The sequence below is a fragment of the Phoxinus phoxinus genome, assembly GCF_949152265.1.
Source record: "Phoxinus phoxinus genome assembly, chromosome: 18".
Classification (NCBI taxonomy): domain Eukaryota; kingdom Metazoa; phylum Chordata; class Actinopteri; order Cypriniformes; family Leuciscidae; genus Phoxinus; species Phoxinus phoxinus.
Genome location: NC_136893.1, coordinates 10,886,903 through 10,913,525, shown reverse-complemented (window position 1 = coordinate 10,913,525; position 26,623 = coordinate 10,886,903). Strand labels below are relative to the sequence as shown.

General features: G+C 37.9%; 1 protein-coding gene across 1 annotated transcript in view; it reads left to right on the top strand.

Annotated features, from left to right (window-relative positions):
• The window catches only part of pex14 (peroxisomal biogenesis factor 14), a 69,108-nt gene that overhangs the window by 23,604 nt on the left and 18,881 nt on the right, over positions 1-26,623 (top strand). The window contains exons 3-5 of the mRNA XM_079587727.1: positions 9,337-9,421; positions 20,832-20,951; positions 25,392-25,468. Of these exons, the coding sequence (XP_079443853.1) occupies positions 9,337-9,421; positions 20,832-20,951; positions 25,392-25,468 (282 nt within the window). The remainder of the gene's footprint in view (positions 1-9,336; positions 9,422-20,831; positions 20,952-25,391; positions 25,469-26,623) is intronic.

The following is a 26,623-nucleotide window of genomic DNA, read 5'->3' as shown; positions in this document are numbered from 1 at the left end:
TTGCATGTGATCGGATCCCTGCTTGTTCGTTTCATTGTGTTTTGGTGTTTTGGTGGTTATTGTTGCCTAGGCAGGGTCAAGAGAGTTTTCAAGCAAACCCAACTGATTTATACACAGGTTTGAGAACAGGGCTGGGTGGCACCATCGTACCGCAGACATGCTTTGGGCAATAATGCAGTAAAACCTGTACATTCTGGCTGATCCTTTAGAAATGCACGATTATTCTCGCACACAAGCATTTCTCAGATTCTGTGGCTTCAGTTGAGTAACAGCAATTCATATGAGTCAACAAGCATAAATCACTCTGCTACGCTTTTATTTTCTACCCCTTCCAACCCATTTTGCAAGAAAAACAAAACGCAACTCGTTTTTTTATGCGATTTTAGTCACTATGGTAATTAAAATGTTCCCGTTTGGTTTGGATGCACTAAATTAAAACTGCAAACCTGAATTGTCTTTATTGGTTTGCTGTGCCACTGTGGTTTTGAAGGAGGCCTAATCTCATTGGTGGATTAAACACTTACCACTCTTCTCAGTCATGTGACTCCGACTGTGGTCTGAGTATCTCTTTAAATGCGAGCTCCATTGTCATCTAATCGCTCCTGACAGCTCTGACTATCACACAGCCTGGGAGGCCTGTCGGTTTATTTGGACAAGCCACGTTGTGGCACACTTCCCTTCGCAACCAGTAGATGGTGGTATTCATCTTCTGAGATGCACCCATAGACCCGTGGGAGGCCAGGTTGCCCTGTCTTTGTCTCTTTCTTTATCTGATCTCACTTCTTTAAACTTTCTCTGCCTTTTTTCTTCCTTCTACGAACTGTATCTCACACACCGTGTCTTTGTTTTACTTAACACTTTATTTTTTTGCTCTCCATCTAGTTGTTTCCTTCTCCACCGCCCTCAACGTAATTGAGAGTAGGGTCACCGAGCAAGAGGGTCACAGCACCAATTCTTCGCCTTTTTGAAGATCGCGAAACTGTTGATCCGCAACGTGCAATATGCGTCCCGAGCTATCGGATGCAAGCCGTTGTGAGATGATAATGTCACCGGAATGTCACAATCTGTCTGCCGGTGGCGTGGCCGTCCCCTCTCAGTGTCATATTGTGCTTATGCCTAATCAACTAACCGCCGGCAAGCACATTTCCCTTTTAATTGTCAATGTACTATACGTCTGTTAGCTAGTTTAGTGTAAGAGATGGTGGCACAATTGTACACTTTGATTTTGTGTGTGTGTGTGTGCTAGGTGGGTGTCTGTAGCGGTGAGGGAAGACACTCGTCAGGGTTATGGCAGTCGTAGATGACAAGAAGGCTCTTCCTTCCTCTCCATAAACCCGGCATTGTGCGGTTTGGACATGAGTGCGGCGTTGTTGCCATTGGTGCTGTTTTCATTTTGCTTCAATTAGCTAATTAGATGTGAAGGGTGGTAGTGTCTCTGAAAATGAAGGACAAGGATCCAGCGACGGGTTTAAGACCGCCTTTGTGTTTATCTATGAGCCGGATCGCAACGTGTTATTAGGATGTGCCACCAAGTCACGATAGGCTGCTATTAATTTATGCTCCGTTTCCTTTAGATTGTCTTGAAATCGGATGTTTGCTTTTTTCCCCCCAGGTTTTGTTATGAATTACACTGGCATTGAGTGTGTGTGTGTGTGTGTGTTTGTGTGTGTTTACGCCCTGCTCATTTGCAACTCGGAGACATTTTGCACGGCCTGTCACCGAATGTCATCATTGACTGTAAAAGTAGAGAAAAAAATGCCTCAAATTACAGGAAAGCAGCACTGCATTAAAGAACAAAGAGGATCGATGGCAGTACATTAAACTTTATACAATAGGGTGGGGGGGAAATCAACTAATTAAAATTGATTACTCTTGCTTTGTAAAAGTGTTTCTGAATTAAATTATTGTATGAAAACATTTTGACCAATTGAGGAGCTGAGGAAGTATCCATTACTGGATTACTGCTGGAATATTTGCGGTGAGCTGGGCTAAGTACTGTTTTTTTTTTTTTCTGTTTTTTTTTCACTGCTGAGTCCAAGGGCCACAGTTTCATCTTTCTCTCTTATACATACACATTTCACACATTTCTTTTCTTCTTTCAAAAAAATTCTAAAAATAATGTTAAAAAAATAAAGTAATAGTTTACTTATTTAAAACTTATTTTAAGCTTAATTTGACCTTTAGAGCTTAAGATTCATGTCAGTTTTTTAAAAAAGTGTAACATTTGTTATTTATTAAGCTAGTTAGGGATCTTTTTCTCTCTCCTTGAAGAGATCAGATTAAATGATCAGATTATTATTTTTTTGGTCAAAAATCTTTTAAAACTACACTGAGTTATTAAAAACCATATAACTAGTAGGTCTTATATCAAACACCTCAGTGAGCCGGCAAAATGCATTGGAAGTGTAATTCTGGCACCACAGACAGTTTGGCTCTCTCATTAGCGGAAACAAATGATCACATGTGAAAGCTGGACATATCTCCCAACAGTTAATAATAACGATTAAGATAAATTTGCCCCACATTAACAGAAATGTTTCCAGCAAATACTCTGCTTTACCGTGTTCTATTGATTTACATGTTAAGAGGAAATATTTCAGGTCTGTAATCGAAAGTATTGAGTACTAGTTAGGCTAGCGTTACAGATTAGCCTGGGCTGAGTGAGGCAAGTCTCTGGCAAACGTCTATGTGTGTTCAAATGTGTGTCAGTTCCGCCATAAACCTGTGACTTTCCATTAGGCTTAAATAACAGTCCGGTTTATATTTATATATTTATAATATTTTACTATTTTAATTTTGTACTTTTCAATACCTTTCTTTTATGTGAAAGTGAAATAGCATGATATATGCTTTTGATGTCATGAATTTAATAACAAATGATGTTTTACAGGGTTTCCACAATCCTGGAAATATAAGGGAAATTCATAATTGCCATTTCCAGGCTTGTAAATAAATAGTCATGGAAATACAATTTTAAGACCATGGGTATTTCTGTAGTCATTTATTTTATCAGTTCTGCCTAATTCTAACTTATTTATTTGGATAATAACGTATAATTTATATAAAGTGAAAAACCTTATCCAGTCAACAAAAACGGTCGTGTGAAAAAAAAGTCATGGAAGTTATTTGGTGGAAAGTGTGTAAATCCTGGATTCCCAACTTTGTCCAGAAGGCTTTAGTTCATACTTATTTTCAAACCTCTGTATATCGTATAACAAAACTTTCAACTGTCTTTTTCTCTGCTGTTGTATTCATTGTTTTTTTGTTTTGTTTTGGTGGTAAACTTTGTTGTGACCTTTAAGTCGTCAAAGTTCAGAACATTCATAAAAAATTGCCTGCACCGTGATTTGAATATCAGCGCTGTAATCGCGGGTCTCTGTGCTCGATCCACTCGCAGCACATGGAAAATGTGTGTCGCTCTACTTTGTCATCAGTAATGGCTCTTTTTGCATAGATCTATTTATCACGAATGTGACCTTTTGAAACTGGATTTGGTTGCATAAGGAAGATGGGTAAAGGCATAACTGACTGAGATATTCCCTTTTCATGCACTTTTTTTCAGTAGTTCAAAGTCGTAAACAGACCGCGCAGTTATGCTGAAGACCGTTGGAGTGACTGCTAAGATTTTTGGGAAGATGATGAGGGGGAGGCAGAACATTTTAAAGGGATAGTTCACCCAAAAATGAAAATTCTATCATCATTTACTCACCCTCATGTCATTCCAAAGCTGTATGAATTTCCTTCTTCTGTGGAACGCAAGAAAATATTTCAGAAAATATCTTCCCTGTGGACTTTCATTGCATTTGGAATTGCAAAATATTTTCTTTTGTGTTCCACAGAAGAAGAAAAAAAGGTTGGAAATGGCATTAAATCTTCCAAAAATCACAATGAAAGCAAAAATAAAACATTGCTGTGTATGTATTGATGTATGTAATGTCTGTGTCGTGTGGGTGTGGAGTTGATCAGCAAGAATTGATTTCATACATCTGTTTTAGATGAACTCTCTCTCTCTCTCATGCACAGCCGGTTTGCTCAGTGTGCTCTCCTCAATAAAGGTCATTTAAAGCGGAAGTTGTCATAATTAGAAGGGCATTTTAAGATCTAATTATAAAAGATTAAAAATACCATTTTGTGCATCAACCCTTCAGGAGTTGAAAGGAATCTGACTGCAAGGAAACCCACATTGCAATTTCAGAGTCGACTCGGAGCGCTTAAAGCGTCCTAGATATCCATCTATGTCATGGAATCATTCATGATAGAGGTTAATTAATATAGAAAGTCGACTACGGTCTCTTTCTCCCTCTCTCTTCTCCTGAAACCATTGTTTTGTAGGAATCTGAGACCAACCTAACACAATTGGATCAGTGTCTATTAGGCCTTTATTATATCAGGGGTGCTTCTTCACAAATGTACAGGGCAATTTGAAATGAATTGATTCACGCTGAGACTGGATCCCCAGACCTGCTAATGATTTCCTTTTAGCTTCCTTTACCCTTTGCTTTTAAGTGCCAACTGATGGCCCCCACCTTCTGCTGTGGTAGCTCTTGTCCTTTCTCACGGAGCGGTCATTACTGTCAACAGTCCTGTAGCCCAAGATCAAACTCGTATACAGTCAGGCACACTTTTTTTGGTCTATAACTTCGTTTCACGACTTCACACCACCCTCCGCAAAGTTTCTATTTGTGCACGTGACTTAGCGCTAAAGGAACTCCGGGGTAAAATGCCTTGATTTAGTTTTATTTTCTATTTTCAACTAAAGCTAAGCACAGCTATTCATTCAAACATCATATGCAGTGACAATGCTTCAAATTTGAGGACAATTTATCTTACATTTTACACTTTTTTTTTTAGCAATTGCAGATTTATGTTACTAATAAAACTGAATGAAATCTATAAACTGTCCCATGTATTTTGAAACAAACAACTGTACTTTTTTTTTTCAATGTGTATCTGTGTGTTAGTTTTTTGCTCAAAATGTTATTAAAAAAGGCAAAAGTGATTTTTTTTTTTTTTGTACTGGGACACCATTTGCTATTTTAAATATCTACACACTGCTTTAAATATCTTAATACATCAAAAGTCTATATGATGTCAAAATTTACATTTACTGTACATATTTCACGATATTCTCCAATTCTAAAAGACCCCTGTAGCTGCCTGTTAAGTGTACATTATTTGTATTTAAAACTTTTTAAAAAAATGTATACAATATAAATATTTACTAATATACAAGAAAGGGAAAAAAATCAGGCATCGGGCCCACAGCCATTACATATTTAAAACCGTAATATCCTATACTAAACCTAAACTAATCTTGACAAACTATATATCATTTGAAAGCTTACAATCTATAGTTTACATATTTGGTGACTTATTTTTTAAAAATAATTTACAGAGGAGCCGTAATTTATCAATTTGCAACAAGAATATTTTCATACTCCTAAGGCGTGTTCAGACCTTTATTTTGAAATAGTGATGAACATGAAAGAATGGTAGAAACCTCAGTTTGTTTTCATGCCAAGAGTTCAAAAGGGGTTAAAGGGTTTTTAGGTTTGTTGCATACCTACTGTTGCACAGTAACAGTAACACCTTAAGTGTTTAAGGCACTTTTGGTGTCACTTTCACCGATCAAGATATTGAAATAAAACCTTTTCCCCCCATCTACAACTGATTTAATCTTGTTTGACTTAATAGTACTTTTGTAAGTGTGTTGCCTTGAGCAAAAGTATATTTCCCTGTTTGACCTGTTTGCAAGGGAAGTCTTCCTTCTCATATCTACTGGATATATGGCAGCATTTATAAGCAAAACTTCCTCTAATTCTTACATGTCAGAATGTCTAAAGCGTTTTAATATTCTTAAAATAGGAAAAAAGTATTCAGAATTCACTGGTTATTCTTAGAATTAAATTTTTAGGGTAAGTATAATAAATTTAGGAAAATTGGGACTTTTTTTTTTACATTAAACTGAGGTGGTCAAAATGCGGTGCGATTTTTATCTGAATTGCCCTTTTAGACCAGATATTGAACTTTTAACTTGTTTTAAAGGAGACTGAAATGATGAAAGCATCATATGAGGTTGGCTCTAAAAATTTGGCTTCCCTAATAGGACATTTATATTTCCTTCCCGATCAATATCATCATGTTAAGCGTAACGACCACCTCCTCCAAATTTAAGGCGAGTGTGAGGCAAAAGTGCTCTGTTAAAACTCGGTCCGATCCAAACTCAATAACCAACACGGCATGATTTGCAAGACCTTGTGCAGTCATCATGTTCACGGCGGGCATGTCTCCAGACGTGGCCCTTAATGTTGCTCGGCCCCTATGATTGAGTTTTCACCACTTTTTAGGTTGCACCTGACACTTGATCATTTATCTCATTTGTAAAGATTATCGGTTAGAACAGGGAGCACTTTCCGTGCATTAGCAATTTTAGCCTTACAAGAAACACTAGAAAATAATGGTTGATTAACAAAGAGTATTTACTGGTATTCAGCAAAGAAACATGCACCCACCTTTTTAATTTGAGTTAATATTTTGCTTGCCAAACCAAATGTGTCTTGTACTGACATGTAGTGATACAGCTCTCCCCCTTAAAAGCACGATCGTGCGCTGCTACCTTATACGACAACGAGGGTGATCTATACGTCAATAAGTAGACAAGACTAAAATCTGTGCAATGTGGTTATAATTGATTGAGATGTCTGGGTGGAACTTGCATAAAGCAGCCGTGTCATCTGCAAAGAAAAGCACTTTTCTTCTCCCTGAAGAACAGACGTAACACTCTTGAAAAATAAATGGACATCGCCCTCATTTGTTATCCCACTTTGATCCCATCTTTTAGAGAAGTGTTTACAAGAATGCCGTGCCCCTTCCATCCAAGTAAAAGCTAGTCTCAATCACAAAGCGGAGTCGTATTTCAAGCCAAGGAGCTGCGATTTTGACCCCTTTGTCTTTATAATCTTAAATGAAACATTCCTGCTGTTGTTGTTTTTTTCCGCTGGCGGTGACTCAATTGAGAATGTTCTTTTCCTATAAAGTGTGATTTACTGTACATGCAACGTCATTTTTGTGCAGTGCATAAAGAAATTGATGGTTTATGCAGTTTATGTGGTGTTTATAGAGCGGGGAAGGAGTGTTTCCGGATTGTAAAAGGCACTTATTGTGTGATTCTCCAACAACTCAAAACCCTCATCCATTCAAATGCTGATTTTCACTTGCGATTCATGTTTGACGGCTTCTCAGAACTGAGCTGAGCTGAACTGGTTCATTTATGAAGCAGGATGTGCTTCAGTTTGACGATGTGGACTTTGCAATTTTCTTGTCATAAGTTTCCAGGTGAATACATTTAATATGCCTTCAACTTATATATAGCATGGTCAGAAATGAATGGGTGCCCAGGCCACCAAAAATAAGAGAGGGAGAGTGGGAATAAATAAGAATTTTCATGAATTAAAGTATTTGACAATGGGCCAGATTTACTGGAAAGTTATGCATCAAATTAAAGAACACAAACGCAGCCGGATCATTTCCATAGTGACCAACACAATCTACCAAGAGCAACCCAATTTAGTGTCTGGTTTAAGACATGTTTTTTTTGGGAGGTAAGTAATGGCGCAAATACAAATAAATTGACTAGCGCAAATCTTAGTAAATCACCTTGGGTGATTAATTTAAATGGTCTTTTTCCATAAATTTTGCGTCTGAAAGGGAAACTCCTACAAATCCATTTGCAATAAAGCCAGCTGCAAAAAAAAACTGTCCACACCTTTTCAACGCTAATTATTGACAGTTTTTTTTAACACCAAAAGAAGGTTTGCGCTAGCACACCCTGTTAGTAAATCTGGCCCATAGTGTTTGTTTGTTGTTGTTGATGGTCAGAAAAAATATGAACTTGAACTATGAAGAAAAGAAAAAAAAGCTTCTGAAAATTAACTCTAGGGAATCATTTTTGACACTGATATAGAGATCCAGAAATTTCCAGAAAGGTCATGTTACCGTAAAACGTTGTCCCTGATGTGTTCTGAAAGCAGGTGTGACTAAGATTGCGTTCGATGCAGACACTGCCTCAGATGTTTGAGGAGACAAATGCGGCCCATCCTGCTTGCTTATTCCAATTATCGGAATCATAATCTCATGGCGTTCCCTAAATCGTCAGTGCCCCCCCTTTTGGTCTTCCTTCTTCATCCACCAAAGTCAAAGTTGTTCCCCATAAATTTAAGCTGAAATCAATATGATGTGTTTTTGAAAGGAAAACCGGGTCCCCTACTCACTCTGTCTTGATTTGTCACCGCAGAATTATACAGCCGGCCCGACTATTACACATTCTTCTCAGCCTATTTTCAAAATGCAATCCTTTTGGATTGAAACAGGTCTTTAGTATATGCAATGCATTACCTAAAACGGATTACCACAGACAGCGCGCTCAATCACTTTTTATCTTTTGCCGCTTAAAGAAAAAGAACAGTAATCAAAACCTTTCAACCTATTAGAGGGATGACTTTTACAATTGAATCACAGGGACCACAGGTGCGATAACGAGGCGGCTCGGCTTTATCCTTGAGTGTGCGTTTCCCCCTATCTCCAGATGTTATTTCATGTTTATCTGTTCTTTAAAAGCACCACTTCAGAGCCCGCACTTCAAATTCATGCTATAATGGTGTTTGAGGAGGAGACCCTTTTTTAATTCTAGGAGAAGCAAGCTAAAGTGGCAGATCAAGGTGCATCTCGAAGGAAAACACGATGGAATCGATGGGAGCGGCGCTGCACTTCCGACTACACGTGTTCTGATGATATTTAATTTTCTAGTGCATTAACACTCAGTCATTACAACATGCAGCCTAGGTGATTTGATCATAATGCATTTTCTTCTTTAAGAATCGCTGAAGTTTTTAGCCAGGTATTCTGCCGTTATTAGATACAGATGGGCACTTCAGCATTAAGTATAGATTTCCAGTCCCTGCTCACTTAAGGCTAGGAGTTTGTCTTAAAGAGGATAATGGCAAATTAAACTCCATACCCCATTTGTTCTGCAAACCTTGATGGGATAATTTTATAACTGCTGATTCACTCATTTCCTAGATTTATCTCTAAAGTGGTTTGGTGGTCTGGCCTCCATATACTTATTGGGAGGGGGAGGGCTATTTTATAAGTTCCTGTTGTTGGCTGATGATATACCTTGGGGAGTTGGAAATGTACAATAATTCAGCCGCCTTGCAAGAATTCCTGAGTCTTCCTCTCATTTCCAGTGAAGTTAATTTACTGATGACTTTCTATTATACTGATGAGCTCATTTCACGCTGCAAATGTAAGATTTTTTTTTTCTCCCCGTCTTCACAGATTGCCACGGCAGTGAGGTTTCTACAAAACCAGCAAGTTCGTCAGAGCCCCCTGGCAACCAGAAAGGCTTTTTTAAAGAAAAAAGGTGCGTGTCATCAGTATGTTCCTGAACCCTGATGTGAAATATTGCGTTTTTACAGGCAGAACGGCTACAAGATGGCTCAATTCCAAGACTTTGACCTTACATTTAACCAACTTCATGCTTTCGTTATTTCTTTCAGGCATGAGTAGAATCAGTTTAGTAAAGAGAGCCTTTTTGCAATGTCAGGTTAAAAGGACAGTTTACCACTAAATATTTTTCCATACCACTATATCTTTTTTTATACCTTTCATTCCAAAACATTTCATATTCCCATAAAGAGAAGTTTTGAAAAATGTTCATGCTGCTCATTTACTTTCATTTACAACAAAAGTAAATGTGGACCGATGCTGTTGAGCACCAAAATGGACAAAATAGTGCCATGAATGCATCAAGAAGTAGTCAATATGGTTAATATGATCAATCTTCTGAAGCCATATGAAAGGTTTATGTGGCAAAATGACACAAATGCTGGTTTGGCAGACATGCTCCCCATCTACTTCCCAGTTGTGTGGAAAAGAGCAGCTTTTACATTCTGCTGTAAATATCTTCTTTTCTTTCTTTTTACCACCATAAAGGTTTCAGGTGAGTAAATGATGAGAGTGGTCATTTTTGGGTAAGCTATCCCTTTAAAGACTGCTCAGTTTTAGGAACAGCATGTAGTCCAGTGTCCAAAGACTTTCATGGGGTGAGGTCATTTGCTTTTAAGGGTCAGGGGTCGAGGCCATTGTTGCATGCCCTGGAGGGTCAGGTAGGGGTCGATCGGACTGCAGAGAGCTTGATCCCAGCTGTGTGGATAAATGACCCATCAGTTGGGACGCTTTGGGATCCAGAAAATTAATATTGACAAACCCTCCTGCACTTTCAATGGAATTGTCAATTATGCTACCTCCCAGCATTTTAAAGCTTTTACTTAATTTAGCTGTTATCATAAATATTAAAGCACTGGAATGCATCGGAAAGTTTTATCGACCAGAGAAGTAACGTGTTGTGAGCATACATATGCATTCACTCTAAATTCAGAGCAGTTTAGGTATCAATCAATATGTGTGTTTGATGCATAACCCACCACTATCTCTCCTATGGCACAAACCCCTTTCAGATCAGATCACCGGCCTGAGTGTGTGCTGGATAGTAATCAATCCTTACGCTGTATTTTGATCTTTTTTGAGTTTTTTCTTTCCTTTTTTTTTTTTAAAACCCAGCACCGAAAATGACATTGTGATGTTTTAGTGAATCACTTTGGGGGGGCGGCAGTGATGGAAACCGAGAAGCACAATGTAATCTGTCTCACTTTACGGCTTATTTGAGTGTTTTGCCAGCAGGTCTTAAAACTTTAAAATCAGTCACATAAAATGACGATCACTTCGGCGCTGAAATGCATATCATTTTTTTAAATAAAATATAGTCCTTCACAAAGGTCAGATTAGTTTTTATCTTGATTACATTGAAGTTTAGCAAGGTCAGCATTGTCCTTTATAACACGATAACTCATCTGTCTCTGCACGGTATTGATAATTGTAAATCTCAGCAGAGCCGTGCTTATCGGACATACAGTACTGTCACGACTTTTCCTTTTAGTTCTTATTCAAAATGAAATTTGTTCCGTCAGGAGTCAGGACTAATTAATGAAGGCAGGTGGATTTGGCCTTCGACGGTGCTAGTAGAGGGACAGAGGAAAGCGAGCCAAATAGCTCAATGACCGGTGTGGGTAACCGGAGACAAAATCCATAGATGCCGGCTGCTGTTGTTCACATCAGCGGCTTATTATGACTTCTCAATATCTTTAGCATTTTCCTCGGTCAGTGCTTCTCGTTAGCAGTAGATCAGCTTCATTTATAATTCACAGCTGGGTTATGCGGCTTAATATGCAGTATGTTCAGGGCGAAATGTGGTTATTTCCAATGCGTACGACTGAAATTGTATCCAGCTGCAGGTATTTGCAGGTTCTGAGCAATATGCATCATGTTTGTGTTGTGTAGAAAGTGTGTTGGTGGTTCAGATGGATTTCTCAAAGGGGTCTACTGGTACATCAAATATTAATATGCTAGTGTGTCACTGTTTCATGATAGGTCAACCTCCCCCCTCCATGCCAACTGAAGTCAATAGTGTTCAATGGGTCCCTGTAATCCACATGAATGTGACTTTTTCATTATGCTTCCTGAAAAGGATAAATAATAATTATAGTCCCTCTCTCCAAACATTTATTTATCTGTTCTTTTTATTTTTTATTTTTTTATTCAATAAAATGAAAGTGTGTTCCTGAAGTCTGATTGATAACTCGGAAAGCTTTGCACTCTTCTAGTTACTTTTTAAAGTACTAATTCTTATTTTATTTAATTTTTAGTTCTATTTTTTAAAAATATTTATGAATTTAATATTTATTACTATTTGACATGTTGATATCTCACAGCTGATTCCAGAAATCTGTTCAAAACCTGACGATCATGTGGTCTCAGACCCCAGTTTGTTTGTGTTATTTATAATTCATACATGCATGTATCTGTGTATAAGTCTCTTATTTTGTATGTGTCTATATTTAGATTGACTTTGACCCCTCGGAACAGCAAAACCAGGGAACGCGGTGAACTCAGGACTATCATGGCAATGTGTCCCCAGGGTGTGTTTGAACATCAATAGATCTATAGCTGGAAGACTCGGCCTTGTGCTATTGCTATTCTAATTTGATGTTGTATTTTTTATGCGGACATTTGGAGATCTTCGAACGAGGACACAATTTCCAGGTCACTAGCCTTTTAATTACCGGCCCTTGTAACCGAGAGGTTATTGATAGAACTCAAAGCACAAAAAATGTTTACAACCACAGCGGGCGAGTTATCACCAACGCTTCAAGTTTAATTTCTTACGTTTTCTCTGCTCGCTCATGCAATTTTGGGTGGGACGCAGCCGCTTACACCCCGAGGACCACTTCTCTGTGATATTGCCACTTGTCACGTAGTTATGAAAATATGTTAAACATTGTAATGGACAACTATTCAATATCCTCTCGATTGCGACGGCTTAATTAAGCCAGCATGATTTAGGAATGATTTGTTAGTACTGTACGTACAGTTCATAATGCCTGTTGTTAAGGACGGATTTCGGATTAAAGTCACAATGACCTTTTTGTTTTAATTGTGGTTCGCAATCAGCAACCTTTTGTCTACATGCAAACGTTTTTGTTTTGTTTTGACTAGTCCCCCAAATGAAAGACGAGCGCAGGCTTTAAAGTGAGCCGTCTGTGAATTTGCATGTGCTGGAAAATCGTCTTGTGTCAGCACCGAGCCATTTCTACTGAGCCTCACCTTCAACAATGTAATTATGTCACAATGTTGTATCACTCTGAAAGCAACTCGTGCAATTTGAAGGGTAGGAGGGAGACTAATCTAGAAGCAAAGTGCTGAGTAATCTTAAGCCAATTTCTCCTTATTAAATTTCTCCTGAAATTTACCATTTTCCCAGTGCCCTGCTGAGCTCACAGAAGCAATTTTAACGCGCTGCTCTGTGTGTTGTTCGTGCAGTGTTTTCAGCGCCATTCCTGGAGTTTGCTCGAAAGTTTAATTTGATTAACACCGTTCATATTAAAGCATGCCTTCAAAAAAAAGCTCGCTGAAATGACGGATCAGTGGTTATGAAGGTGACCTTTAATTTTCACTGTTTATAGCTAACACCTATTAATTAGGGATAGGGTTAAGCCAAGGTCAATTTAATAATTGGCAAATGCAGGAACAAATTCTTCAATAGTAATGGTTGATGTACTCGTCTAGATTATCTTTGGCATTTAAGAGTTTTGTCTGTAATCCACACTATAGTTTTGTGCATTATTGCTTCATTTAACCATTTGCATTGCATTTTATAGAGTTTTTTTTCCCACTGATCAGTGCTTTACACCGGTTTCCCCGATTGTTTCTTATACAGTATATGTACATGCCACATCACTAAGCCTTAAGTACCCCCTCATCAACCCCAGACCAGAAATCTGTCCCTTTTTAACTCGCATTACACTATAATTTAGCATTATATTTAATATTATTAAAGTGGCATTATTACAATGTGTCACTTTTAAACTAAAAGCAATCAATACTGTGGGTGAAAAATAGACTCACCCAGTTGCTTTCGCTCAAACTGAAACCGTATGAGAAATATAGGCTAGAAGCTTATATTTTATAACTGCATTTAGTTTGTTATTGGTTGGTTTTATAGCCTGAGACACTTGATGGGATGAAAATAGGAATGAGCGGTGTATTGTTGTGAATTGTGAGATGAGTATAGAGCACTGTTGTAGAAATTTACTTCAATTCACACAAATTGCCTAAATGTACCCCTATTATTATATAGTATAGTTTTATTTCCTTAACAAAATAGCTACAGCTGTTAACTATATACCATTGCATAAAGTTATTTTTTGACTAAATTTAAATGTCATTCTATTAAAAAAATATATATATTTTTATGTCTTTATTTGAAATGACATTATGAGATTATGAGAAAGAGGAGAAAGGGAATTGTATTTTAGCATTGTAAAGTAAACCTGTTTTATAGGTTTAACAAAACAAAATCTTTTCAAGTACCTAGTTTGGAATCAGTATAAGGCAATATTATAAGGTGACATTGTTGATCTGTCCATCATGATGAAGTAGAAGAGGAGCATCATGGACGTTACAAAGATCAGAGATCAGATTTCGGGTCAGTCACTTCCCCCCAAACAAGACCTTAATATCCATCCATCTTAATTTCTAATACAGTTTAATGGCATATTTATGTAAATATTTTCCAGTTTTGCTCTATATTAACGGTGAGAAATGTCAAAGTCCCCATAAAATAAAACAATACCATCTTCTGGTGAAGTGGGGAGTTAAATTGGATTCCTGCAGCAAGCAGCCATAGTGGCGGGCAGCTGATGAAGGGGAAAATAGGAAGCACTTTGATTACATGTTGCAGCGTCTTTACACAACAATCTCTCCTACACGTATTATTTACATGCCTTATGCTCTAATCCGTGCTGAAGGATACCTCCGTGATTTCCACCCCTTTCACTCTCTCTCTCTCAGTATTTTCTGTCTCCTTCTCTTTTCAAGGGGAATGTGATTGGTCTCGGTAAGCATTCAGAGATATGCGCTAATGTTTTCTAAGCAGGTCATTTTACAGTGTAAATTGTGAATCTCCCAGAACATCATTACATCACTCTTTGATTGGGCTTTCCAAATGTGGGTGTATATGTACTTATTATCTAGGCTTGCGTTAATTGTATGAGCTGTCTTTAAAAGAAATGTGGTTTAAAGAAGCTGCATGTAATCGCTACACTGTAATTACTGTGGTCTGTACAATTTTACCAATAATTCCCAAAATTATCGTACTAAGATCTGCCAATGAACATTTCTTTGCTTTTTTCTGGCAGTTATGGCTCAGTCTATGTCTCAGTGTCTTGATTTGACGTACACACTAACAAGCATGTGGGTTTAGTGATGTCAACTTAGTGGCTAGCACTCTGTAATCACTTTTCAGATGCATTATTATCTTTGATTAAAGATTTTTAACTAATATTTGTAATTCTTTTAAATTCATATTTTTAATAAATTATTAATTCTTTAAAAATATATAAAAAAATATTTTAAGTTTTATTTTATTATTATTATTTTAAATGATTATTCTAATATTATTGTAGTTATCATCAAAACATTTTTAAATCACAGATAGACCAATGTTTTATATTACTATTCGTCTGTGTCATTGCTGAATTCACAGCACTATGGTACATTTTGTTGTAGCTTAGTATAAGGTTTCAGTGTGAATTGAATGTTTTATGAACTGTTGACTTTAAAGACAAATCAAAACAAGTCTTAAACTCATGTGTCATCATTTTGAATCTGTCTAATGACTCATTCACTGTATCATAAGTCATTACTTTCGGTCATTACGATCTCTGACTCAAAGAATCAACATTTCTTTGGGGCCATTCACTCAGAACTTCCGGAAAACGCGAGACGTGGAATGGGGAATACTGCAAGGTCTTGTGACTTGTTTTAAACTTTAAACGTTGCAAAGTATGCGAGATGTGAACACAATGATCAAAATTTCGTAGAAAATCAATGGAGAAGCAGCGCAGTGGAATACAAAAACACGTTCTGTGCACTTGACAACATTTAGTTAAGTGTAAACACATTCTCAACAGAGTTTTGTTTCTAATAAATGATATTTTAATTATGAACGACATTAAATTGTGTTCTCACCCTGGGGAAATCACTAAAAATGAAGTGTGCCCGCTGATATGTCGTTATCTTAAAAACTACAGGCTGAATTTCTCAGATGACTGCTAGTTGGCAGCGGTACAGAATTTGCTGTCCTTCATTTACTGTCTCCACGTTGTGTAATCAGGGATGTAATACTGTTTTTCCTCCGCTTTTCCAACAGAGAAAGTCTTGGATTTTCTATATTGTCCTGTCACAAACTTCGCCCAGTAGCTTCCTTTAAACCTGTATGTGGACGCCCGGGTGAGACGCAAGCCGCTAAGGCTCGGTGCTCAGATCTCTGACCTCGCTAGTGTTCTTCCTGTAGTCATTTCATTATGCTCAAAGGGCCATGAGGGACACTGGTGCACTGCAGGTGTAATACCGCTCACACCATGAAGGTAAAGAAATGGTTCATCATCCCTGATATTAATAGGAAAGAGTTTGCAAGTAAGGTGATGCGACTCACCTCTTGGACAGGAATGGCAATGACCAAGGCCTGCATAAAAGACAAAGGGATTGATGTGGTTATAAATTACTCCACGGCGCCACCTAGGCCAGTTCACTTTGTCATCAGGAGAAGGCGATAAAGCAGGAAAATGACCAGAGTCCTCTTTTTTCTTTTTAATACATAAATGAATACGCTATGAGAGCGGTCATTATTTAAGGCATGCAATCATGTGGGACATGGACTTGACATGTGAAATCTCACGGAAACGCTCTCGGTGACCTCCATCTTTACGACCTTAAGTATTTTTCTTGTTGTTCAATCTGGTATTATTATTATAATAAGAAGTAATATTCACCAAGTGATTTCATCCAAGCCTTGTTGGTCTGCTGAAAAAAGAGCAGCCACCTTTGACAGCTTTTCAGTAAGCACTTTTATAATTGTCCCTGTGAGCTTGTTCATACCCTATGAAGTTCACAAGTGCCAAAATTGGAGAACTGCACTTTATGGCTGGATGAGTCGCCTCATCACTCTTTAAAAAAAGGCTGGGGGAGAAAAAAAAAAAACATCCTGAAAATAAGAGCCCAGAAAATAGAGCCATAAATAATACAGAGAGCAATGGGTTTTCCTTTAAATAAATACCGATCAGGTTTATGTTGAAAGACAATAGAAAACGTAGCCCAGATATGCAGTTTACAGTATTTATAGCTGTAATATCGTGGTGCCACCACCGTAATTTCATGCCCCAATGAGAATGGCAAGGTCAAAGCAAATGCTTCGACTGAGCATCTGCTAATATGGTGACTCATAAACAGGCTCTGCGTGTATCAGGTGCACCAAATAATACAGTATAATGAAATACAGAATAGCTTTCCATTATTGTTCTTTTTTTACGGTGTCGTCATTAGATGTAATTTATGCCTTAAAAAATGTCATCTACCGGCGGGTCGATCTGAAATGGAGGTCCGAGGGGTCATTCCACAGGTTTTGGAAACTGTAATAAATTTCTTGTTTCCTTTTTTGTGTCCTTTTCCTTTTATATGTAAAACGCACTCTTGTTGTCCTTCTTTTAAATTGGATCTCAAAGGTCTTTCATTTGTCGTCCCATTTTCTTTGTAATAAAGGCATCAGAGGAGACAAAACAGCTGAGTGAGTCCGAAAACCCGAAAGAAAAGCAAACGCGTTAATGAAACTGCATGCATCTTATTCGGGTGCACGGCGGACCACTTTGTAGTTGCGCAGTGGGTGCTATTTAAGAATTCAAATGACATTACAAATATGTACATATTTGTTCATTATGTCCTTAGAAAACGACCTGCTCGTTCTGAGGTGAACTCCCGAAAACGTGAACTTCCTGATAGTGCCTTTACGGTGAGGTGAGCGAGAGGAAATGAGAGGGGGGCCTTCAAGTCTCATTCAATAGTCTGCCACCAAGCAGTCTGGTGTGGTCAGATGAATAGGGAGTCCAGGGACACATTATTGCTTATTGGACAGTACAGGCTGACTGCACCAGCTCAGCACATGGCCATGGCTGCTTCCTGGCACTTTGAATGCCATGCAAGACAGGATGACCAATATTTGCCTTAAATTATTCAACATTTTTTCAGGGCCATTTCAACCTCCACAGACACTGCCCTCCTTTTAACTTTGACCTCAACCTAGAGTTTTCCGCAAGAGAGGTAAAACTGGCTACATGTTCATTTTAATGAAAATGGTGGCGGTATAAATTTTGTTAATATCGTTCTTGACAGTAAAGGAGAATATGGTTAAATGTAGAGAGAGATGTGTCATAAATTCTGGACGTTAACGTTTTGCTGCTGTGTCCTCTTGCTATCTCAAGTGGAAACTGCCATCCAAAAACCTCCATAAACTGTTAAATAACTAGGTAATTTTTATCTGACTACATATTCTGATTGGATGAGTCACATCTGAAGTGGTTATAAAATACAGATAATTGCTTACCCGGGGCTGCACGTTCACTGTTAATGTGGCTCAAGTTGCTACATTTGTTTTACAACTATAACAGTCTGTAGTTACTAGTTTAAACTACAATTACATTCAAATGTTTGGGGACTGCGTGCGTGCGTGCGTGTGTGCGTGCGTGCGTGTGTGTGAGAGAGAGAGACAGAGTGAGAGATCACAAAACCAGTCACAAGTCGCACGGGTATATTTGTGGCAATTTCCAACAATACATTGTATGGGTCAAAATCATAGATTTTTCTTTAATGCCAAAAATCATTAGGGTATGAAATAAAGATAACTTTCAATCAAGATATTTTGTTGTAAATTTCCTACCGTAAATATATAAAATATTTATTTTTGTGAGTGAATGCAGCATAATCGCGAACCTAAATGGACGACTTTAAATGCGATTTTCTCAAAGTTTAGATTGTTTTGCACCAGCAGATTCCAGATTTTCAAATAGTTGTATCTCAGCCAAATATTCTTCTATCCTAACAAACCATACATCAATGGAAATCTTATTCATTCAGCTTTCATATGATGTATACATCTAAATTTTAAAAAATTGACCCATGTGACTGATTTTGTGTTGCGTCACATGATCCTTCAGAAATCATTCTAATATGCTGATTTGATGCTCAATAATGTCTTATTATTATCTTTGTTGAAAACAGTTAATACAATTATATTTTATCAGGATTCTTTGATGAACAGAAAGTTCAAAAGAACAACTGTATTGTATTTCATTAAATTTAATGCATCCTTGATGGATAAAAGTATTAATTTCTTTCAGAAAAAATTAACTGACCCAAAACATTTGACCGTTGAACATATATTGTTTAGAGAAGGAATAATTTGTTTTGATTATGAGGATGATGAAAGCCACTCAAGGCCACTTTTTGGCTTTAGCCACTTATTATTTTTGTTATGGACAGTAACAGTAGTAATACATCATGTTAAGCCTACGGATAACAAGCCATTTTTTAACGTAAAATTCCCACATTCCTATAATTAAACTCTCTCACAGTCATAAATTGAAACTTTTACTGGAAAAGCATGAAACGCAGCGATAAAACCGCCTGGTTAACTATGCATCCCTACCTCCGCTGCGCTCTTGTATTGTTTTGCAGTGTTAGTGTGGCTCTATGAAGTGTGACTGTGATTTCATACCCAGCAGACAGGAGACAGGGCTGAACAGGCTCAGACTCTGTTCTCTGCCAAGCTCTCAGTTCTCCCCGCTCTATTTAAGCACATGTGGCACTGGCATTTGCCACATTTATGATGTGTGTATTACAGCGCAAAAACAGCTTGCTGTCTGCTCTTTAAACAGCTCAATTTGGAGCAAAGCTCAGCCTTTTGGCTCTCTGGCAGGCAGCCGTGCCGTATGAAAGCATGTGGAATAGAGTAGCGCAATGCCCAAGGGGATATCTCCAGTAAACAGAGCAAGAGCGTGCGAGAGAGAGAGAGAGACTAAATACGCAATGACAGACGTGACACACTCCAGTCTACTGTGGACAAACAAAGGTCAGAGGGAGTGTGTGTGTATTGTAGGATTCAGTAGATTTATTAAATTGATATGTGTAACTTACAGTTTAATAGAAACTGGAGCCTTTTTAAAGCATTGGCTCTAAATGGAGATGTTAAAGCATTTGGGTTTTATGTGCCAATTGTAGAGGAAGCCCATAATGTTTTCCCCGCTTTTATGTCTTCATTAAATGTCAACGCACAAGTACATTCAACTAACAGGCTCTTTCCTTTCCTAGTGTTTCTCCGGTCTCTTGTTTGCCGTCTGCCCCATCACCGCTCTGTTTAGGCCCGCATCGAGACGCTTTCATCAAGACAAGACACAGACCAATGACTGCATGCAGTGTTGGAAATAAACCTGGAAATAAAATCTTTTTTTTCCACACAAGGAAATATTAATATTAGATTTTTTTTCCCCCCTCTTCTGTCATTTTCCATTAGAGACCTCTATGCAATTTAATCACCACTAAAATCATTAAAAAAGATCTGAAGATTAAATTATATTGGCATTTGCAAAATTATGTAATACATTTACATTACAATGAAGAAATTAAAATAATGCATTTTATCTGTCTGGGGTTCCGCTGAGCTCTACCTGGGGAAATATAGCGGCAGGAAATGGACAGGCTCTGTTCTTGAGATCTGACTGTAATGGAGTGGAGCTCAGAGCTTTGGACCTCCAGAGCCGCTCATCCGGGTCTACGCCTGCCGCTTATAGTGCTATTAACCTAGTTTAGCAATGAGTTTTAACGTTTAGATTTATTTGCAGGTTGCAAAGGACAGTAAAGGACACTCTTCCATTTATATCACCACTTTTCCCTCTCCCATTACACTGTTTTTTACAGTTTTCAGGCATTTTCAGCTTGTCTTTAGACCGATTATCATTTGACATGGCACTGATTCTTGAATACTGGGAGAAGAGAGGTTACAAAAGTCCAGAAAAGTTTATCTACCAAAGCATTATTTTGGAGAAATCTGTTCAGAGGTTTTCACCAACGTTTTTACCTACAAACCTTCGGTTTTCTCAGTGTTTTCCTTTGCCTATCACACCTATTTATTACAAATATTTACCAGCTAGACTACTTAAAATGAGAAAAACTATCTAAAAATGGCATTGATTTATTTACAATGTCTGTGAATGTGATAAAAAATATATGCACAATTACCTTGTATATAAAATATATATTTTTAATGTTTTTGTAAATATCTCATAGTGGTGATGTGTTTAATGTCATTCCACGTTCTTTCTGTGCAGGTCTGAACGATGAGGAGGTCGATCTAGCCATCCAGCGGTCCGGTAGTGTGGATGAGCCGCTGACCGTGGCTGTTCCCGGGCCTGCGCACGTCGCTCACCCTGTTCCACTGGCCCCGTACAGTGAGTATAACCACAATCGCTTTTGCTAGGATAGGTGGTCCACCCTATAACCCCTCCACCTGTCCCCTCACTGTATGTTTCCGTGGCCCATGCGCTCCATAAACATGACACGTCTAGTCTAGTAGATTTTCTCTACCAAATGGTGCGTGACTATATTAAATGAGTCCCCCATCGAAGACATCTCCTCTGTGCTCCCATAATCCTATTTAAACCTTCGCCCGTACATCAATTCAAAACAGACTGTGTGGAATACTTGTGAATATCGTGCAGATATTTTTATTAGCGCCCAAACATAACTGTTATCTTAAGCAAGTGGTTTTCAAAGAAAATGAGTGGCGGACGACATAATTTTTGCGTAGGCACATAATTAATTCCGACACGGCCTTGCGATATGATGTCCGCACCGTTACGACAATCTGTGGTTGGTTGGCCTGCCGAGGGCCTTTCTGCAGCCTCTATCTTTATTACCTCGGCGGGTTATGAGCTCCAGGCCGGCCGCTGATTTACCAATCCTGAATGAAGTTCGCATAATGCTTAACCTGTATGACAATGATTCCAGATGTATTCCACCCTCCTTTATTGCCACCCTGTCCTTGACTCCCCGCCATCTCATGTTTTGTAATGAAAGCGATGTTGATGGGATGGCCATGTAGTTAGGCTTCAGCCCCACTGGAGTGGGGGGTTTTATATCAAAACGGCTATGAGAGAATGGCATAATGAGGGGAGAGTGAGGAGATCTTCGCGGGGGTCAGGTTGGAAAGAGGGGGTCCCTCTCTTTGATGTCCTTGTTATGGGGACGATGCGTTGGGACCTGCATCCATCTCTGTCGGAGTAATGGATACTCTGATCTCTATTTTCAAGCGGCAGAAGGACAGTAGGGCCTTTTCTGAACCCAATAAATTTGAACGGAGATTGGAAAAAAGGGGAATGGAGGCCATGCTCACACCTTAAGTGACCAAATAAAAAGCAGGAGTGGAAAGTGGAGGTGGAGGTGGCACCGATGTGGAAGAAGGAGTCCCGTGTGGATCTCGAGTTGAAGTAGGAGATCGGTCAGATCGGTCAGGGTCTAAGCTCAAGGCCTTGCCCAAACTGTCATCATGTGTTTCCTGCACGCCATGCTCTCGCAAGGACACTTAGTTAATGTGGTGTTTACCATTGATACAAAAAGGGATGTTGACAGAAGTCCTTAAAATTGAAGCTTTAGGAAGTTGCAGGTTTGCTGATGGTTTGATGTGCTTGCAGACGTACAGTGTCACTGAGCTTGGAATGGCACTGTTTCTTGAGTATTGGGAGAAGAGAGGTTACAAAAGTGCAGAAAAGTTTAAGCACCAGAAAATTAATTTTTAATGAAATTTGAGAGATTTATGTCCCTTCATTGAGAGTGTAGCAACTACCATTTTGATGGTTCAAAAGTTCATAAAGAGATTGTAAAAGTAATCCATTTGAATTGACCGGTTTATTAAACATTTTCTGAAGAATGTTTTAAATGCTTTAAATGATGAACAGATTGAGTTTAGGCTTTTATTCACATATAAACATTCATCAATGCTCACTTCAGTTATGGTAAACGGAAGCTCAAGCATGCTTGCTTGACACGCGAGAAGCAATGAGGTTCATTCTCGTGTTAAGCATTACGTTTGAGCTTCCGCGAGAGGTTTGTTCTCGTGCAGCAAAGCAGCTATTGTTCAGCTTCTGTTTATGTTCGGCTGATCAATGATCTCTTCAGAAAATTTGAACTAAACCGCCTGATTCATATGGATCCGTTTTATGATCTCTTTATGAACTTTTTGAAGTGTCAAAGTGGTAGTTAGATGAACTGTCAATGGAGGGAAAGAAATATTTTAGATTTGATTAAAAAATATCTTCATTTGTGTTCCAAAGATGAACGAAAGGGGAACTTGTGGGTTTGGAAAGACAAGAGGGTGAGTAAATACCGGTTATGACATAATTTTTGGGTTAACTGACCCTCTACTGTATACACTGTATATATACTATATGGTATATATATATATATATATATATATATATATATATATATATATATATATATATATATACATATACATACATATATATATATACATATATGATTTAAGGACATATGTATGTATTTCTTATTATATATTTTTAAATATGTATGCATTTCATATTATATACATATTTTATAATATATTTATACATATGTACTTAAATTATGGTTTTAGGAGTAGTAAGTGATCGACGTTAAATACCATTTTAATAAAAAAGAAATAAAAAGCTACATTTGTGATAAGCACAATCTAGTGATCTAGTGTAAAATCTCATATTTTAAAAACTAATGGCAGGTACAATTGTGGGATATGTTTTTTCCCATTTCTCAAGAATCAGGGACAGATTTTATTTATGGTGTCCCTAACAGACCTCTCAAATAATTAATCAGATAAAAACTGCCTGTTTAGTTATGCTCTGTCTGTTTAGCAAAAAATGAAAAAGTAGCATTGCTTTGCTAGTCTATTAGCGAGCCTGTCTATTTGTATTCAGTAGAGCAGATTCAAACAAATTACAGTAACACACCTGTTCCGCAGACCTCGCTATGTTACAAAATGGAGCATTTTGTATCTGACATGTTGACCTGCCAGAGCCAGGCTTGCTTTAATTACTTCTCTGTTTGGTGTGCCGTTAAACATTTGCATGATAATTTCTCCCTCCTTTCTGTTGGCTGAGCCTTGCCAGATTGCCTCAGCGTGAATTGAAACTGCTGCTCTTCCTTTCACAAGCTAGTTAAAACATAACGTAAAGCTGAAGTTTCATTTTATGTAATTTTATGTTACAACACTCTCTCATATCCAACATTAATATGCCAGCTAAATGTAAGCCATTGGTAAGTTGATTCTCTGAAAAGACGCTTTTAAAACTTCACTTGTTTGTTTGAGGTTCCCGACCAGTGCGACACAGCAGCATTGGCTCAACCAATGATGTGAGTTTGGGGCGGGGCTATGTGTTTGTTCGACTAATGACACTTCTGAGTTTTTCTCTAATGCCTGATTTGTTAATTTTCTGATACCTGGATGGTTTGATTGATTTTTCATATGGTTTATCATCAGAATGTTGACTTGTATAAATAACTTCAATCTTATAGCTGTTAGCAGGATATCTGTCTGATCTCACTTTAAAAGAAGAGCGTTTTCAGAGCATGTTCTTTGTTTTGAACTGAACAGTTTTTCGCCTTCTCTCAGGTCAACTGTCTCTCTCAGAGAATGAGGGTGAAGGGTGAAGAGAGACTCTTTGATGTGGGCTTTCATTTCCTGATAGTCCTCCATGATAATACTGCGCTTATGTGACATTCACACCTCATCTCACCGCTTGTGAGCACTTGTGTGAGGTCTCAGCAGAAAGAGTGCGAGTGATCTTTTAAACGATTCTCATTTCCATTTCTTCAAGATCACAATTACCCTTAACAGAGTGATTTTTCCCCTCAAATATTGTAAGCGGGAGTTTCCGTTAAGCTCAGTCATAGCTTATGAAATTTCTCATTTTCTGTTTTACAGTAATGTGGTACGTAATCTAGAAGTTCAGATGTAGTTTACGCTTTTACAACCACGTGTAATCAGAATCCCCCCCCCTCCCTTCCTTCTAGGAACAAGAGCTCCAATTCATATAGACCTGATAAACTATAAACCTTAGTCCAGTGTTGAAACCTTTTGTACAGTAGTTTGACGCAAATGATAAAGCTGTAAGGGGTAGAAGTACAGTCAGCAGTTTCAATTTGTTTTGCTTTGTGGAGATTATTTGTAATAAAATATATTTAATGTAAATATTTAACATTTTAAATCAAATATGTAATATATACATTTAAAAAATATATATGTTTTGCTGTATTATTCATTCTGCACACGGATACACATTTTTTAACCATTATTTTGGCCAAACACTGAGTTGCAGAACATGAGATTCTAAATATTTAGCTAAAATATCAGTAAAGTTTGCTTTCCCGCATGCTTTTTACTAAAACACAAGCAATTTTAATATTTTTCAAATGAATACACCAATATAAGAATAAACAGCAGTGTTTACCTACCAGTATTTTACTAAAGCTTTTAAGTCTATGAAAAAATATGGAATTTTTTTTATTGAATTATTACTATATTATTTTAAATATTATTATTATAAAATGGATACTTTATACTGAATCACAAAAAAATGGTCTGAGTAACCAGTGCCATCTAAAGAAAAGAAAAAAAGAAAGAAAAAAAAAACATTTGCACAAATGATTTTACAAATAAGTTTTTCTCAGAAACCCTGTGTTGCAGGATGAAGCCATTGAACACACTGTATTTCTTCATCACAGCTTTGCTTCTTTCATGTCAAATTAAATATGGCATCTACCAGAAGGTCCACCACATCTTTTCCTAGGGTTTGGCTAATAGATGGGCTTGTTGTATTTGTGTGTGTGTCCCGCAGGTTACAGATGGAGAGACTACAGTGCCATGGCTGTCATCATGGCGGGAATGGCCTTTGGCTTCTATCATCTCTACCGGGTATGTGTAAGAGCCACCAATAGCAAAAACATTTTTTTATTAATTTTTCTGAGAACTAAAGCTTTTCCTAGCATTTCTGCTTTTGTGTGAGTATATTTACATTGAGTAACTCACTGTGGTTACAGTCAATCTGTCCAACGTCATCAGAATGAGCTCATCTCAACCCCTAGATCTTTTCTTTGTTTTCCCTTTCGAAAAAACCCGGCGGCAGTGCCGCTTTCCAATACTTTGACCACATGATTTTGTACGTGGGCATGGAAGGGTGCGTGGGCCCTCAGGCCCGTCGAGTAAGAGAGACACCCCGTTTCTTGGTAAACTCACACTACCCACAGGGGCATTTGGACTCTATTTTCGTTTTCTTATAAGACACAGTAATGGAGCAGTGGGCTTTCAGAGAGCATTTCCAATGACATCGAATGGAACTCCCATGATGTCATGATTAGGAACTCATGTTCAGCTTCCTAAGCTTCCGTCTGCACCCAGTCAGTTCCTCTGCTGCTCTCAGCACATGCGGGTTTATGAAGCCAGTCTCCATCTCCAGTAGGCCACATGACTGCTGTTATTAATGTAGCGGGCCAAACCTGTGTCCTTTTAACAGAAAAAGTCACATTTTCCTTTTGCAAGAGTGTTTTACAATCTGAAACTGCAGCTTGTTCAATACTCAAAATGATCTTTTGAGAATGTGACATCAACTCTTGTTTTTATCAACTTTCATTTTTACTCGTTCCCGTTTCTGGTGCTTGCTCAGGAAGTCATTACTGTTACTATTGCTGTTTCATTGTTACCATTATTATTTGAACAAATCCCCAGCCCTGGTTATAGCACCAAATAAACATGAATGAACATCAGAGAATGAACAACATGAAAGAAACGTTATCACTTATCAATATCCCTATCAAGTCTCATGTAATCTGTTTCAGCTGCGGAAAGACGTCAATAAAACAGCTTGTAAACAATGTCCCATAACGATAAACTCTAGACAGGAAAAATTAACTCTAGACAGGAGCATTTTTCAAAAAAAATGTACTATATTCATATTTTCCTCTTATTAAAGTTATTATTTCAGCATATTATTTAAAAAACTGCTTTAAATGCAACTGGGTTCCCTGTATAGTTTACAGGATTGGTTGAGAGATTTTTTTTTTTTTGCGAAAA